The 18631-nt window shown below is 34.8% G+C and overlaps 4 protein-coding genes across 4 annotated transcripts; all 4 read left to right on the top strand.

The window, feature by feature from the left end:
* The first annotated feature begins 671 nt into the window (after positions 1–671).
* LOC109012209 (putative disease resistance RPP13-like protein 1) lies at positions 672–2220 on the top strand. Its single transcript, XM_035686138.1, has one exon. It carries the CDS (start codon positions 748–750, stop codon positions 2194–2196), a length of 1449 nt encoding a protein of 482 aa, XP_035542031.1. The 5' UTR covers positions 672–747; the 3' UTR covers positions 2197–2220.
* A 2871-nt stretch (positions 2221–5091) lies between these two features.
* On the top strand, positions 5092–10649 carry LOC118344687 (zinc finger BED domain-containing protein DAYSLEEPER-like). The gene is made up of 2 exons (XM_035685795.1): positions 5092–5328; positions 10470–10649. The coding sequence occupies exons 1-2, from the start codon at positions 5092–5094 to the stop codon at positions 10647–10649; spliced, it is 417 nt and encodes a 138-aa protein (XP_035541688.1).
* LOC109012208 (putative disease resistance RPP13-like protein 1) lies at positions 10218–12503 on the top strand. Its single transcript, XM_035686137.1, has one exon. It carries the CDS (start codon positions 10755–10757, stop codon positions 12255–12257), a length of 1503 nt encoding a protein of 500 aa, XP_035542030.1. The 5' UTR covers positions 10218–10754; the 3' UTR covers positions 12258–12503.
* Positions 12504–12717: 214 nt separating this feature from the next.
* On the top strand, positions 12718–15481 carry LOC109014618 (putative disease resistance protein At3g14460). The gene is made up of 2 exons (XM_018997123.2): positions 12718–14979; positions 15434–15481. The coding sequence occupies exon 1, from the start codon at positions 13033–13035 to the stop codon at positions 14803–14805; it is 1773 nt and encodes a 590-aa protein (XP_018852668.2). The 5' UTR covers positions 12718–13032; the 3' UTR covers positions 14806–14979; positions 15434–15481.
* The last annotated feature ends 3150 nt before the right edge of the window (positions 15482–18631 follow it).

Below are 18631 nucleotides of genomic sequence, written 5' to 3'. Positions count from 1 at the left end.
AAATATATATATATATATATATTACTTTATATATATAAATATATATTTTTTTTTTCTTAGTCACGAAATTAACATATATAGTTTCCAAGTAAGAAAGAGTTACATTTCATGAAGCTTTGAGTTGGTCTTGATCGTAATTCCATTAGATGAGTGGGCTGCAATAGGTAAATTAGTCATGTCTTTTTTCACACATATTAGATATAATCATAGATTGTGCAAGCACTACGTACTACTTAATTTGAAAAAGAGTGACGTCTATAAAAGAATATATACACATGAACCAAATAAAAGAATAAGAACCATCACATAAAGAGAAAAAGCATTTATACACGTGAGAAAGAAGCCAGCAAGTTAGGTCTCCCACGTTCCTAAAAAAAAGAAAAAAAGAGGGATTCTTTCTATGGTCTTGCATGCTTCCTTCTTTTCTCTCACGAAAACAAAATCTTAAAATAAAATAAAATCTTTTATTTTGTTTCTAAAATAAAATCTTTAAGCACTTTTTACAAATTTACGGAGACCATTAATCTTTTACAAATTAGCTAGGACCCAACATTAATTGAGCAGCTCAGATTGATAATGATAATGGCGGGCCCTAACCGAATACAAAAATGCCATGCACTTGGGATTCGCATAAATAGTCTAATTGCTTCCTTCTTTTCTCTCTCACCAAAACAACAAAGGCCTAAAACAGTGTTTCTTTATTTGCATACTTTCTCCTTAATTCTATTCCTTTCTCGAACGAAAACAATGGTAGAGCTCTTTCTTTCTGCATTCCTTGAAGAGTTGTTTGACCAACTGGCGTCTCCTGAGTTGTTGAAATTTGCTCGCAGAGAGGGACTCCGCAAACAGCTGGACAAGTGGGGCGAAACCATGGAAAGAATTCGAGAGGTGCTTGATGATGCAGAGGAGAAGCAACAGACTAAAAAGACAGTGAAAGCTTGGCTTGATGATCTTAGAGACTTGGCCTACGACGTGGAAGATATACTGGATGAGTTCGCCACAGAAGCTTTTCAATGCAAGTTGATGGCCGGTGAAAGTCAGGCTAGTGCTAGTATGGTAGGAAATCTCGTCCCTGCTTGTTGTACTTGTTTAACTCCAAGTGTTGTTAAGATCAAGTTTAGGCTGGGGTCAAAGATAGAGAAAATAAATACAAGATTTAATGATCTCGTGACTCAAAAAGATCAACTTAATTTGAAGGAAAATGTTGGTCCGAGGCCAAACAAAAGAAGAGAGAGACCTCCCTCAACTTCCGTGGTGACCGAAGGTCACATACATGGTAGGGAGGAAGTCATAGGGGCTGTACTTCGATTATTGTTCTGTGAAAAACATAGTGATGCTTTGAATAAAGTACCCAATGTGATTCCTATAGTTGGTATGGGGGGTATCGGAAAGACAACATTGGCCCAGCTGGTATACAATGATAAAAAAGTGGAGAGCTTTTTCGATCTGAAAGCATGGGCTTGTGTTTCAGAAGATTTTGATGTTGTTGCAATTACAAAAACAATTTTACAATCTTTGACCTCGGAAAATTGTGACGGCAAAGATCTAAATTGGTTGCAAGTCAGATTGAAGGAGAAACTACTTGGAAAAAGGTTTCTAGTAATTCTTGATGATGTTTGGAACAAAAACTACAATGATTGGACTCTTTTGCGTGCTCCTTTTGAAGCAGGGGCTCAAGGAAGTAGTATTATCGTCACAACTCGTAATCAGGGAGTCTCATCACTAATGCGAAACAAGGAAGTTGAGCCTTTTCAATTGGAATTGTTATCAAATGATGCTTGCTTGTCCATATTTTCCCAACATGCATTGGATGCAAGAGACTTCAGTGCGTATCCAGATCTTAAAGATATTGGTGAGGAACTCGTTAGAAGGTGTAAAGGCTTGCCTTTAGCAGTGAAAACTATTGCAGGAGTCTTACGCAGTAAACAAGAAGACCGCAGTGAGTGGGAAAAAGTTTTGAATAGTAAGATATGGGATATACCTGAGGAGAGAAGTGGAATTGCTCCTGCGCTTATGTTAAGCTATCACAATCTCCCTTCACATTTAAAGAGGTGCTTTGCTTATTGTTCTATACTCTCGAAAGATTATGAATTTGAGGAGAAGCAAGTGGTTCTTTTAGCAGTACTTTTAGCAGTTTCTTTGGCATTTTTTTGGGAGGGTACAAAGTATTTACAGGTGAAAACATTGAGGAATTGAAAAGATATCATGGTTGTTTCCTGATGTTATTAGTTTTCATATATTTTAATATTTATGCTGATGTGTCAAAGCTTGATTAGAAGGTCTTCCCTAATACAAATTGATGATTTAGCTTATTAGTGATCATAATTAATCATTCCAATGAATTTTCTAGTCTGAAAATCATATTTTTTTAAGAGCATAATTTATTAGAAATGGACAGATTGTAGTCTCATTATTTATAATCTTGCTATGCTGTTTTTTTTCTCCAAGAGTCGTCCTTTTCTCAGATGAAAGACTGTACTTCTCTACACAATGACACCAATTCTTTTAATATCTTAAATAATGCCAGATTTAGGTCTAGATTGTGAAATACTACTGTACAAGATTTTTTTTTTTTTTTTTTTTTTTTTTTTTAAAAAAGGATCAACTATAAAAAAAATGGGAATTTTCAAAATAATTTTTCTTTTAAGTTAATACTCTTTTTCTTCCAAACTAATAACCTAAATAGTCTAGACATTGCATTTGGATTTTCGTGTTCTTTTTTTTCTTGTGTAGCAGGCTAGATTATTATTTTTTATATATTTTTAAAGCGTATGAATAGTTTTTTAAAATCTTGAAGTAGATTTTAAAACATTAACACATCTAGGTTAACGTATAAACTATTTGGTTGTAGCTAATATGATAATTCTAGATTAGTTGCCATTTAGATTGATTGAATGTCAAGAGTTTAAAGAGTTTATAGTCATAGTTGGGTCTATATATATTTCCAATCCCTTCTCGCAATATTACTATTATGTGAGACTTTTTAAAGTTACATGTTAGAAAAGAACAAGTTATGGGACATGCTCATGATATCTAGTTATAACATTTGCATCACCACTAATTTAAGGACATCGATTCAAAATCTTAATTTTTGTTTTTTTCTCAGAAAACATGCTTATGCATTAATAAAAACGCTACATACAGATAGTCTTCATAAAAGCAATTTAATTATACACAAGTGGGTGGTGGATCTTTGCCACTATGAAAATCTAAGAGGTATTGTAGAACTTCAATACGGGGTATGCTTCCAAATGCATTATTGGAGGTTGCCCATTGTGCAATTCCATACGCGCATCAATTTTGGGTTCAATGTATTTTGATTGCCTCCTGAGATTCAAAGTTGTTTAGCATGAGTCTTGTGTCTCGGTTTATTCCTTCCGCTAACCAGTCTTGACTTTTTGTTTAGTCATTCAATGTTGTTATTGTTATTTGGGAGTCACCTTCAAGTCTGATTTTCTTGAATTGGTTTCTTTGAGCTTCCTTCACCTCGATGTATGCTGCCATTGCTTTTACTTGGTACGAATTGCAGTTGGTTGAGTGAGCTGGTACAATGAAAGATACTTCTTGGTTGTGCGACCTGCCTATCGCTATTGATGTACTGCCACTTAATCTAACTACTACATCAAAAGTTATGGAAATTTGCTCTGGGTGGGGAGGGATCCAATCAATATTTTGTTGCCGATCTTTCCATTCCCAAGCAGTGCAGTGGTCCCTAAAGGACTGACTGATCACTTGCACTATAAATTGATTGATAGTCATTTTTTTGGAGTTATGGACCACTGGATTTCAGTAGAACCAGAGATTATCCATGGCCACCATAGCAAAAAGTTCAAATTTATGTGTCTTTTCTATCAATTTGGAGATTGGCTTCAGGATTTAGGATGCACATGATCCAGGTGCTAATGTCATGGTTGCCAATGCAGGAGAGATCGAGGGGCCAGGGGGATTGTCTCCACAAAACTCTAGAATAGGGATAGTTAAGAAAAATATGATAGGCAATTTCTTCAGCCGAGTTATAGATGGGGCAAACTGATTGTTCTTGTTGGAGTGATAGGCAGATTCAAAATCTTAATTATATGTGAATAAAAACTCATTTTATTGATAATGATTGAAATTTGTATAAAACAATAATAAAATTTATGCAAGTTTTTTTTTTTATCATAAAGAGGCGACAATAGGAGAGATCGAGTCATCCATACTTCAATGGGATATAAAGAAGATATTTACCATCATTGTCGACAATACGTCTTCCAATAAAATGGTCGTTGATTATTTAAGAAAAACAACCATAGTTGGAAATTGTATGGAATTAAATAATGAGTTTGTGCACATAAGATGTTGTGCACATATTTTAAAACTCATTGCCAATTAAGGGTTGAAAGAAATTGATGAATTGATTATGAAGATTCTAAATGCAGTGAAGTATGTGAAATCTTCCCTTGCAAGACTCGACAAGTTTAAGTTATGTGTAAACAAGCAAAATATCTTGCGTGGTGGGTTGATTTCTCTTGATGTTCCAACCTAGTGGAACTTCACACCTCTTATATTGAGTGTGGCTCTAAAGTATCGTGTGGTGTTTGGCCTGATGTAAGATGAAGACAATCAATGTACCACATTTATTGGAGGTTGGAGGAGGGGAACCGAAATCCAAGGATTGGGAAACCATAGAGGCCTTCGTACAGTTTTTGAAGATTTTCTTTCATGTCACCTTATGGATTTCAGATTCAACTTATGGAACTTCAAATTTGTTTGTTAAAGAAATTGCTACACTAAATAGCCATTCGAACAAATTTTCTAAAAGTTTTCATAAGAAATTGGCAACTATGTTAGGGAAGATGATAATGAAATATGAAAAATATTTGTGGGATTTTAAGAAAGTGAACAAAATCTTATTTATGGCAGCTATGCTTGACCCACGCTCCCAGTTGGAAGTTTTGGAGTTTTGGTTTATTGATTTTCTTAGCCCCAAGCAAGTGTCCGATCGAGCTTGTTACACGATTAAGGAGAATCATCGAGTGGTTATATAAGCAATATTCAAGTAGGGCCAATCAAGTGTTACTGAGACCCAAAGTAACACTTCTTATGATGATAATGACGATCTCTACCAGTAGGTATAAGCAATATCAAGTATCAAAAGGTATTGTAGAGTCAGAATCAGAATTCAATAAGTATTTCGTGGGAAGCCTTGAAGGATTGACACCTGACTTTGATATTTTAATGTGGTGGAATGTGAACTCAAGCAAGTTTCCAATCATTGCCTATATAGCACGAGATGTCTTGGTGATTCCCATTTCTGCTATTACTTCTGAGTCCGCATTCGCATTAGGGGTGTGTATTAGATTCATTTCGAAACTCCTTAGTCCCAAAAATAGTTGAAGCTCTTAATTGCACACAAAATTGGTTGAAAGCTCAATCCATTAATTTTGACTATGAAGACCTTATGGAAGATGACGAAAGCTAGAAGTTCAAAAATTGTAAGACTGATTTTAAAATATCCTATGTTTTCATGTAGTTTTTTAATAATTATATTTTGAACATAGTTTTTTTTTTTCTTCATGTAGAGATGAACTTTCAATAATGTTTTGAATATAAAAGGTTAAGAATACGAGGTGTTGTAACTTCTTGGGGTTTGTAGTCATGATATATATTGAAATTCTAGCAATTTTTATTTTACCTTCTGAAAATATGTTTAACTTGCACAGATGCCACACCTGCACAACTGTAAGTTGCATATCTCAATTTATGATTATGTTTTGTTTTTCATGAAGTTTTGGCTAGCTAGTTGTTGGTCTGTTTGTGGGATTGGAATTACCTATTATTTTAGTTTCTGATAAGTGTATATATCTTTCGGATGATGCTTTTAATACTTGCAGAATGACAGAAGAAACTGCGCTACATGAAGTGGAAATATATGGGCTCCAGACATGCCTGCCCTGGGTTCCATTTCAAGGGCTGCTAATTTGATATTATGCCAATTTGATATTGAAGAATAATGATGTGCGTATTGGTGATTTTACATTTGCGCATCAGATTCTTGAAATTTGATAGAAAGAATTGGAGGGATGAGAAATAAGTATGACGTACCCATGCATGGACCAGAGAGATGTGTAGCAGGAGATCAATTTCAAAGTGATAAAGATGCTACATATTAGTGAAATGGAAAGCTTTCACCATATATTCCTTTTCCATTGATTTCCTCCATACTTGGGAGCCCTTTATTCATTGCGTATGCTTTTCCACCTCAACTTAATTATATTCTTCTTTTCGATTCCTTTCCTACAAATGTGTTTTCAATCCGGTTAAAGCGGGTATCATTTAAAGAGGATTATAGTAACTTTCTTGACTACTAGGGATGAGCATCAACTTAGTCGAAGTCGGATTCCCCTAAATCGGATTCCCCTAACTTTCATGACTACTAGAGGTGAGGACCAACATATTAATATTAATATTATTATTCTTATTCTTATTATTTTTTATAAAGAGGTTGGGACCACATGTCCAAGAGTGACTCCTCCGGAATTGTATTCAAAGAACCCTCATGTATGGCGGAGAAAAATCGTGGAACAACCAAACACTTGGAGGGCTACAAGGAACATCCAAAACCCAAGTGTAAAAAGGACCTTATACTCTATAACCAAAAACCAACACAGGACACTACCTTCTGAGGGCATAATGGCCCATTTTGTCAACTTTTAATATCCCTTTCAGATTGTAAGGAACATCATTGAAGTTCGCCCATGCTCCAGATTTTTTATCCAAAGCCCAACGAGCTAGAAAACCCACCCCTGCATTACCTTCTCTAAAGACATGCATAATCTTAATTTCCAATTTAGATAGAATGTCTTGTATCCTGTCCCAATAATCTTCAAGGTACCATATGCTACATCTTCCTTTTACCAACCGACATATTATTATACTTTAGCAAATTATTAGTATATGTGTTATTAATTTATTATACTAGGACTAGTGTCTAATTTATTTATATACTTGATCATTATGCATGGTAGTAATACTATGATGTTTACATACACTAAACTATCATTAGTCTATTTATATTATAGTATAAATATACTATTTTATAATAATTAGCTCATATTAGTATATTATTTTATTTAACTATATAAATTCTAGTTATATAATTATATAAGTATACTAGTATATATGATAAATGTATAGATAAATACATATTTTTATAATATCTGTACCATATCAGAGTCAGATTTAGAGTCGGAGACAGAGTCCGTCTAGAGACACCTCCGACTCCGACTCCTACTGAAAAAAAATAAAAATAAAAATCCGACTCCGAATTCAAAGCCGGATTTTCAGATTTTTGCTCAACCCTACTGACTACCCATCACAAATAATATTGATGATTTGGGAGATTAATTAAATTTTTTACCAGATATATTTGGTGTTTGCGTACCTTTGGTTGTTTTTTGCCTAAAATGTAAATATATGTGAGTCAGTATTATCATATTCATTGTGGATATTACATTTTCCCTGCATCCAGGGAATCTCCAAATTCGATTTTTTGGCCAAATACAGAGATACATGGGATATACAAACCCAACCCAATAACTGCAACTTAATTAAAAGTACGTACACACAACAAACAGACAATTACCTCCAGAATTTTCTAGCATACCGATCTAGAATTATATTTTAAAAAAATCAAAAGTATTTTTAAGAAAATAGGTCGGGTCGAAAAATCCGATTTCTTCAAATTTGATTCGGGTAAAAAAAAAGGGGGTATATATTCAGCTCGGAACTATTTGTTTAGAATTCATGTTACTTTTCGAGCTGTGCAGCAAAACTGTATTCTAGAGTCTGGTGAGCACTACAACTAAGAAGAGAAAAAAGAAAAATGAGAAGAGAAAGCGGGTGAGTATTAGAATATATTGGTGATAAAGATGCTATACATTAGTGAAATGGAAACTTTCACCATATATTCCTTTTCCATTGATTTCCTCCGTACTTGGGAGCCCTTTATTCATTGTGTATGCTTTTCCACCTCCCCTAATTATAATATTCTTCTTTTCGATTCCTTCCCTACAAATGAGTTTTTGATATGGTTAAAGCTGTATCATTTAGGGTAGGTTTGGGGTGAGATGATAATTTTGTATTTTGTTTTAGTGTTTAAAATATTATGTTTTAGTATTATTATTGTATTGGGATATGAAAAAGTTGAATTGAGATTTAAAAAAGTTGAATTGTTTATTATATTTTATATGAGAATTTGAAAAATGTGTAATGATGAGATGAGATGAGATGAGAATTTTGTGTCTCATCCCACCCCCCAAACCTGCCCTTAGAGGTGGTTATAGTAACTTTCCTGACTATTAGGGGTGAGTACCGACTTAGTCGGAGTCGGATTTTCCTAAATCTGACTGACTTTGTCGAAGTTCGAATCCAAACTCCGACTTTGACTTTAACTTCGTCGGAGTGAACAGTACTACTTGTAAGAGAAAAAAGAATAGTGAGTAGAGAAAGCGAGTGAGTATTAGATTAAAATAAATTAAGTATTACCAGAGACAATAATTAGGTTTTTGAGTGAAATAAGAAAAATTACTATAAATGAATGGCTAGCGGCTCAAAGAATCAATGCATGAATTGAGAAATAAAATAGTAAGCTCGTACGTCCATTGTCCTTCCGGGATCGTCCAAATTTTAATGCTTCCTTTTCCTCCTTTTGAAGTATATATTTATGGATAGTCATATAATCCTCTCCAATTAGTTAAAAAGTCTACTACCGTTTTAGAAATAATCGAAACTAATCCAAAAAATACATCATTAAAAAGTGGAAGAATGGAAGCTTCTTCAATGATGTGCTGGAAAATAATTACAAGTATCGATTGGCAAATTAAAAGAAAAAATGATGTGCTCAAAATAATTACAACGGTACATGCTGGGCAGCATAGTACGTAGAACTATGATCTTTTATTATATTATGATCTAAACAACTCTTGTCAGGTTAAAGAAATTGACACTATTGTAACTCATACATATGTTATTGAATTTTTTGAGGTAGCATTTACCATATTTGTATTTTTATGATATTTAAAAATCAATGACTCATGAATAATTGATAGAAAGGATAATCCTCATCCTAAATTTTGTTACACTAGAAGTGGTTTGGTTTCAGAGATAAGTTGAGATGATTTGTGAATAGTAAAAATAAAAGTTGAATTGTTTATAATATTTTGTGTGTGACTTTGAGAAAGTTGTAATGATGAGATAAGATGAATTGAAGTAGGCTCTGACAGGCCGATCATATATATATATAAGTGGTTGATATGTATAGCCACTTAAAAGTACGATGTATCGTTATATATGACTGTGGATAAAAAGATAAAGAATAATATTTTTAGTTTAGACGATAAACTATATTTTACTTTATATATATATATTCTTATTCACGAAATTAACATATATAGTTTCCAAGTAAGAAAGAGTTGCATTTGAAGCTTTGAGTTGGTCTTGATCGTAACTCCATTAGATGAGTGGCCTGCAATTGGTAAATTAGACATGTCCTTTTTCACACCATTATATTCTCCATTCCATAATATAAAGAGCAATGTTAGATAGAATTATAGGTTGTATAAGTGTTGCGCACTCCTTTTAAAAAATAGTGAAGTCTACCAATAAGAACTTAATTTTTTTTTTGTAGATCCCATATTTATTTATTTTTTTCAAAAGATATGTATGGCACCTGCACATTTTATGACTGTAAATATCATTTTTCCAATATAAAAGTAGATGCCCTAATCACTATGGCATAGTGAGATGAGGAATAAATCCATACCTTTATATATGCTTTAATATCCATTGCCATTTTTTGTTTTCATAATTCTTAAAGTATCAGTTGGTTGAAATAAAAGAAGAACAAATATCGGTACGACGTTGATTAATGAATTTGTGGTACGTTCCACCATGTGACTGAACCGCCAAATAAAAGAAGAATCGTCACAGAAAGAGAAAAAAGCATATATACACATGAGAAAGAAGCCAACCACGTTCCTATTACAACAAAAATTGGGATTCTCACTATGAAAAATTATTCTCTTCAGGCACTTTTCACTACCCACACCCCACATTCCATGAAAAACATTCTCATACCCTATAAAACACACACACACCTTATGAAAAAGCTATAGGTGTGGAATGTGAGAGTGAATAGTTGTTGATGCATAGTAAATCTCTGCTATAATCTTGCTTCCATCTTTTCTCTCACAAAATCTTAAAATAAAATAAAATCTTTTATTTAGTTCCTAAAATAAAATCCTCAAGCACTTTTGTAGAATTCACGGAGCACATTAATCTTTTACAAATTAGGAATGGAACAAATGGCATGCACTTGGAAAATAAAAAGTACTCTTGCTTCCTTCTTTTCTCTCTCACGAAAACAAAAAGAGGGCTAAAACAGTGTTTCTTAATTTGCATACTTTCTCCTTTTATTCGCTTCCTCTCAGAAGAAAGCAATGGCAGAGCTCCTTCTTTCTGCATTCCTTGAAGTGTTGTTTGATCGAGTGGCTTCTCCAGAGTTGCTGAAATTTGCTCATCGAGAGGGACTTCGAAAACAGCTAGACAAGTGGCGTGAAACCATGGAAAGAATTCGAGAGGTGCTTGATGATGCAGAGGAGAAGCAATAGGCTAAAAAGACGGTGAAAGCTTGGCTTGATGATCTCAGAGACTTGGCATACGACGTGGAAGATATACTGGATGAGTTCACCACAGAAGCTTTGCAACGCAAGTTGATGGCCTGTGAAAGTCAGGCTAGCGCTAGTATGGTACAAAATCTCGTCCCTGCTTGTTTTACTTGTTTAACTCCAAGTGCTGTTAAGATCAAGTTTAGGTTGGAGTCAAAGATAGAGAAAATAAATACAAGATTTAATGATCTCATGACACAAAAAGATCAACTTAATTTGAAGGAAAATGTTAGTCTGAGGCCAAACAAAAGAAGAGAGAGACCACCCTCAACTTCCGTGGTGACCAAAGGTCACATATACGGTAGGGAGGAAGTCACAAGAGCTATACTACAATTATTGGTCAGTGAAAAGCATAGTGATGCTATGAATAAAGTACCCAATGTGATTCCTATCATTGGCATGGGGGGCATCGGAAAGACAACATTGGCCCAAATGGTATACAATCATAAAAAAGTTGAGAGCTTTTTTGAACTGAAAGCATGGGCTTGTGTTTCAGAAGATTTTGATGTTGCTGCAGTTACAAAAACAATTTTACAGTCTTTGACCTCGGAAAATTGTGATGACAAAGATCTAAATTTGTTGCAAGTCAAACTGAAGGAGAAACTACTTGGAAAAAGGTTTTTAGTAATTCTTGATGATGTTTGGAATGAGAACTACAATGATTGGACTCTTCTACGTGCTCCTTTTGAAGCAGGGGCTCCAAGAAGTAGCATTATTGTCACAACTCGTATCCAGAAAGTCTCGTCACTAATGCGAAACAAGGAAGTTGAGCCTTTTCAATTGGGGGAGTTGTCAAATGAAGCTTGTTTGTCCATATTTACCCAACATGCATTGGATGCAAAAGACTTTAGTGCGCATCCAAACCTTAAAGATATTGGTGAGGAACTCGTTAGAAGGTGTAAAGGCTTACCATTGGCTGTAAAAACTATGGGAGGAGTCTTGCGCAGTAAAAATGAAGACCGCAATGAGTGGGAAAAAGTTTTGAAGAATAAGATATGGGATATTTCAGTGGAAGAAAGTGGAATTGTTCCTGCTCTTATGTTAAGTTATCACCATCTACCTTCACATTTGAAGAGGTGCTTTGCTTACTGTTCAATACTACCAAAGGACTATGAATTTGAGGAGAAGGAGGTGGTTCTATTATGGATGGCAGAAGGTTTGATTCAACCCCTACAAGATGAAGAGGAAATGGAAGATTTGGGTTTCGAATATTTTCGCAGTCTGTTGTCAAGGTCATTTTTCCAACAGTCACGTATTAATGAATCACAATTTGTGATGCATGACCTCATCAATGATTTGGCTCAGTCGGTTGCAAGCGATACATGCTTTAGAATGGAAGACGGGGTTGGAGGTAATATGCATGAGAATATTCCTATAAAGGCACGCCATTCATCTTATTTGGGAAGCAAATTTGATGTAACTAAAAAGTTTGAGGTTTTTCAAAATTCACAAGTTTACGTACATTCTTACCTCTCATGCTACCAGATCCAGGTTATTGCTATTTGGCTCATCATGTTCCTTTTGAATTGGTTCCAACATTATATTGTTTAAGAGAGTTATCTTTCAACGGATACTGCAAAATAGAGCTACCAGATTCTATTGGTGATTTGAAGCATCTGCGGTACCTTAACCTTTCAGAAACTCGAATAAGACTCCTGCCAGAATCAATAACTAGTCTTTACAACTTACAAACATTGTTGTTGGAGAACTGTATTCGTCTAAAGAAATTACCTTTAATGTTTCGAAACTTGGTCAACCTGCGCCACCTCAACATTGAAGGTGCAGATAGTTTGGAAGGAATGCCTATGCAAAGAATAAATCTTCTCAACCTCCTAACACTCCACACTCCACATTATTTTTAATTTTTATTATTTTTTTCTTTTATTAAATATTTATTATATGAATAATAAATAGAAAATTTAAAATAATTTTTAAAAAATAAACTCAAAAAAAAAATTTAAAAAAAATATTAAAAATTTCAAAAATTAAAAAAATGGTGGAGTGTGGAGTGTGGTGGAGGTTGTGTAGCAAAACCCCTATGCAAATAGGTAAACTAACTTGTCTTCAAACATTGTCTAATCTAGTTCTGGGAAAAGACAATTGCTCAGGAATAAAGGAGCTTGGACCTTTGAAGCATCTTCGAGGGACACTCTGCATTTCAAGATTAGAGAATGTGATTGATCCGAATGATGCAAAGGATGCTGAATTGATTAGAAAGATGAAGATTAGTGAGTTGTGGTTGAAATGTAGTGAATACATTGATGAGTCAAAAGACAGAACAAGTGAACTATAGGTACTAAATGGGCTATGGCCTCATGACGCTTTGATGGAGCTGGTTATAATTAACTATGGTGGTACAAAATTTCCTAATTGGTTAACATCTACATTTCCTCATATGGTGTCCTTGAGATTAGAAAATTGTTACAAGTGCACATCATTACCTCCACTGGGGCAATATTTGCCGTCACTCAAAAATCTTTGGATCAAGGGCATGGCTAACGTGAAGAGTGTTGGTTCTGAATTTTGTGGCGGTAATTTAGAGACTTTGCATTTCTATGACATGGAGGAGTGGGAGAATTGGAGTCCTTGTGAAGTACTCCCAAATCTATGTAAGCTTTCCCTTTGTCTCTGTCCGAAACTATTAGGGAAGTTACCAAACAACCTTCCTTTACTAAACAGAGTTGAGATAATTGATTGTGCGCAGTTGGCGGTCTCAATTTCATGCTTTCCAGATAAATGCAAATTTAATATTGGGGAATTCGAAGGGGTGGTGTGTGAAAGTAAGGTTACATTTAAATCAATAACATTATACACTTCACTTTCAGCAATTTCAGATCAAGTGGTTGAAATGGAAGGATTGGCAGAGTTAGAAAATTTAAGTATTGAAAGCTGTGAGGAGCTGACGACTTTGTGGTCAGACAAGGTGGGATCATTGCCATATCTCCCATTTTTGCATTCTCTCGACATTTATAATTGTCCCAAACTAGTCTCTTTGGTGGCAGAAGAAGTTGATCAAGAGCGTCTCCAACTCAGAATCACATCTTTTACTATCCGTGATTGCATAACCTTGAAATCATTACCCAAGGCGTTGATGTACAACAACATGTGTCTTCAGTTTATTGAAATAAAGAAATGTGATTCGCTAACGCATTTTTCCAGAAGCCATCTGCCTCCAGCTTTAAAGAAGCTATATATAAGCGACTGCAAGAGTATGAGGAATTTGTTAGAGGATGATGATAATGATACAAACAACAGTCATTGCAGCTATGGCATCTCATCTCTTCTTGAGGTCTTGTACATTAGCAATTGTCCATCCCTTGAATTCTTAACATCAAGTGGAGAGTTACCCACCACACTTCAATGCCTCGATATTTACAGTTGTTCGAAGCTGGAGTCAGTAGCTAAGAGTTTTCATCATAACTCGTTTCTGACAAGTATCAACATCTCCAGCTGTGAAAATCTTCAATTCTTGAATGGTGGAGAGTTGCTCCCTTCCAACCTGAGACACCTTTATATATTTAATTGTGAGAAAATGCAGGGACTGCAGAATGGCATACACAGCCTCACCTCTCTTCGAGATTTGGAAATACGGAATTGTCCGAGAATTTTATCATTTTCTAAAGAAGGTTTTCCCACAAACCTAACAACACTTTCGATCGCTTATCTTAAAATCACTGAAGCCTTATTCGATTGGGGGTTGGACAACCTCACTTACCTAAATCATCTTGAAATTGGTGGATGTCAACATCTGGTGTCCTTTCCAGATATGGCGTTGCCTGCCTCTCTAACAAGTCTCCGCATTTCAGATTTCTTGAATTTGGAATGCCTGTCTTCCGAGGGCTTAAGAAAACTCACCTCTCTTAAAACATTGTGGATCTTTGAATGCAAGAAGCTAACGAGTTTTCCAGAGGATGGCCTGCCTCCCTCACTCCTAGAGCTTGATATCTCTAATTGCCAAAAGTTGATGTCCTTACCAAAGTATGGCCTACCTCCCTCACTACAGAAACTTGCAATCAGTGGATGTCCTCTGCTGGAACAACGCTGCAAGAAAGATCATAGAGGAGAGTGGCGCAAGATTGCTGACATCCCTTGTGTTTGAATTAATGGCGTAGACATTTACGACACAAAAACGGAGGAATACATTTACGACAAAGAAATGGAGGAATAAATCCAAAGATAAGTTTGTTTTGGCTCTGATCCAAAGGTCCTTTGAATGTTGAATGGTGGCATTGGAGAGATCCACCACTCCTATTGCATGCTGCGATTCTGATTGGTATGTTGAATGTACTGTCTAACTATTCTTCTTGTGGTTTTTTTGTTCTGGTTGCATTTGCATAATGACATAACAAGTGCTTGTCAAGATTTCTATATCTCCAAGCAAAGAGAGAAGGTCTTCGAACATGCAATTTTTAATTTTCAAATATTGGAAAATTGCTGAACTTGACAAATGATCGGGCTCCAAAATAGATACATAACTAGATATTGTTCCTCTGATTTTGTCAAGATCAGCAGTATGACAACTGCTAAGGAAATTTTTTTTCATTTATGGATTTGCTTCTTATCAGATCATCGATTACATGACATTGGGTTATGAAAATGATTGTTAAGGATGTTTTCACATACATATAAATACAAAAATTGGTATAGAAAACAATCCTCTGTTTTACCAATTAAGAATATGAATATATATATAGGTTGATGAATATTTATTTGTTCAATGCTTGCAGATTGTTCAAAAGACTGATGCAAGCTGTTGCAACTTTCGACTACTATCTAAAAAATGTATGTACAAGTAATATTGCTTTTCTCTAAAAAATGTATGTACAAGTAATATTGCTTTTCTGTTGCTATTAATTTTGCTATTCATATCCACATAATCAATGTCTGGCTACCTTTCGTGTTTCATCGCGAATGATTGAATTTCAACTGTTAATACCATGTATAAACTACTACCACTTCTTGCAACCAATTGGTTAAGGCTTGTCTTCTTATCTTCTTTTCTCCAAAAGAACTATCTTCCTTGTCCAATTCATTCCTACCGAGTGTGGACAAGGAATGATCCCTTTGCTCTCTTTAAAAAGAACTTGAGTATAAACTGTTACCCAAGTAGATAATGATAGTGCCAATTAGAAAGATCATAAGAGGTTAAATTCTCTTATGAATTAGTAGTGGTGGGTCGGAATTCTATTTTTGTGTTTATCATGGTTGTTACAGTGTATCGAGTATACTCAAAACTCATATTTGCGTTCCTGACAAAAGATCCAATTTAACATTTTAGAGATCCAAAATTGAGACCCACGTTTGCTGAGATCATGGCTATTTTGAAGCCATTGCTGAAGCCAATAACTAGTTGTCAAGTTCCCAGGCCAAGCACATCCACAGGCAGTGGCTGTCAGAAGGCTCTATCATCACAAACTGCAGAAGAAGCAAGCTAGAAGAGCAAACTATACCACCATACTCTTTGTCATTGGCTGCAAAAATATGCGGTGAAGTTCTAGTTTGCCTTGGACTAGTCTGAGAAAGTGATGGGTTGATTTCCCTACATTCAAACCAATTTGAGATTCTGATTATTTTTTTCTCAATTTCCTTTGTTCCCCAGCACAATGTTGCTATCCTCAAGGTTGTATATTTGTTTGTAGAAATCCATTGAAATTGTTGTAATCAATGTTTTGAAAAATTTTCATTTTGTAGAGTTCTTCCATTTTGATTTTCTAACTGAATTGATACAAAGAATGGCCTACCTCTCTACTCCAGAAACTTGAAATCCGTCAATGTCCTCTGCTGGAAGAACACTGCAAGAAAGATCAGGGAGAAGAGTGGTGCAGGATAGCTGACATCCCTTGTATTGAAATTAGTGGCGGAGATACATCTATGACAGCAACAGAGGAATAAATCCAACGATAAGTTTATTTTGGTTCTGATCCAAAGGTCCTTCGAATGTTCAATGGCAATATTGTAGAGATCCCGTCACTCCTCTTACTTGCTGCTACTCTGGGTGGTATGCTAAATGTCTAAATATTCTTCCTGTGATTTTTACTTCTCGTTTGCCTGAAGACATAACAGGTGTTTGTCAAATTTCCCAAATTACGAAGTAAAGAGAGAAGGAAGGCCTTTGAACATGCAATTTTTCCTTACAAATTGGTAAATTGCTCATCTTGACGAATTTGAGGAATGATTGGGGTCCAAGAAAGCTACGTAACTGTATATTGATCTTCTGATTTTGTTAAGATTAGCAATATGCCAATTATTGGTAAGGAAAAATTGCATGTTCCAAGGCCTTCTATCTATGCCAATTTGCAATATGCCTATGAGTAGGCCGGATAGACCATCGTAATTGTAATATCACTTTAAGGTCTACTTTACAAAGTTCATGTAGGTGGAGATATTGAAAAAGTGAGAACTTTTTCGTAAAGGGATGTCATATTTCAGTAAAAGTGACTGCTTTTATTTTGATCCTCTAGTGGGTATGATTCCATCAGCTTACTCACGCTATGGATGTTTTACTTCTATGGTCTATCCCTAACTATCCACATTTGTCCGCTCATCCTTTGCACCACATTGGCAAAGATGAAGAAGGGAAAAGAACGAACTTAAGTGGGATTATGAATATGAATAGATATGGTTTACTGCTCATGCAATCCATTGTTTAACTGATTGAAAATATGAATTGTAGTTGTAGTAGGGAGTCTGTACCTACCTCTCTCATGAATATTTCTCTTTCAGAAAATAAAGAGAAAGAGAAGGTGCTTAATGAGTTATGTCAATAGCTAGTATAGCTGTTAGATCTGTCAAGAAGGTGCTTAATTAAAAAGTTCTGTTTTTTATTTTATTTTAGATGTTCAAGGTGCTTAGAAACTTCAAATTTAGTTTGATTCATTTATTAAATGAGCTCTCATGGAAACGAAATTATAATTGATTATTAAACAATACAACCAGTGTAAAATGCAGCTCGACTCGTACAAAGCTCGTATACACTTGAACAACTTCCTACTTATTATTTTTATAGTATTATCTCTATATTTAAAATGAAAATAATTTTAATATTTAAAAAACTAGAGGAAATCATGTTCCTAATAATAGTAACATGTTACTTTTTTTTTTTTTTTTATAAAATAATCATTGATATGCATATATATATATACAATTTACAAAGATAATAGCAAAAAGTCAAAATCTGTTTTGTCAAAACCCATGCTTTGTCAAAATGAAATAACTCGTGAACAAATTCAAACTCGCCTTGAATATTAAATGACTTATTTGTGAACATATAATCAAACTCGATGAAAAACTCCAACTGGACTCATGTTCAAATAAAAGTTAAACAATCAAATCTTGACCATCCACTACAACGGACGAAGAACCCAACGCTTATTGTACTACACTTTCTCATGTCCAGTTTGGCTATTATTTGGGCTGAAAGTTTGCTTGCAAGCGCACTCACTGGAAGATAGGTGTCAAGAACTGATCTAGTCATGCTGAATTTTGTTCAAGAATTTTGGTCTACAGTGTAGGAGTTTGTCTCAGAAGGATGTTCAACATGTAGTCACTAGCTATCAGGAGATAATTAATCGCCGCTTATAACAATCTGGTGGCAAATATGGCGGCAAAAATTAGGTAATTGGGAAAAATGCCGGAAACGGCTTTCTCAGCGGGAAAAGGTCCAACACTACTAATACACTTACAAAAGTTTCAAATCAAACGTAAACACTTCAAATTTAATTAACCACACGAACTCATATATCAAATCCTTGATATAGTAACCCAAAAAAATATAAATTCTCTACAAGTCATTTAAACTCACATTTCAATAATATAATTAGACTCTAAATTTCCAATATTATAAAGAAATTTTGATTCAAACTAATTTCTTCAATATAATCAAATCTTTAAAATGCCACGTCATCAGAACACAAAGAAGTTTCTTA

The sequence above is a fragment of the Juglans regia genome, chromosome 15 (assembly GCF_001411555.2).
Source record: "Juglans regia cultivar Chandler chromosome 15, Walnut 2.0, whole genome shotgun sequence".
Lineage (NCBI taxonomy): Eukaryota > Viridiplantae > Streptophyta > Magnoliopsida > Fagales > Juglandaceae > Juglans > Juglans regia.
The sequence above is the reverse complement of the archived record's forward strand: the minus strand, read 5'-3'. Positions and strand labels throughout refer to the sequence as shown.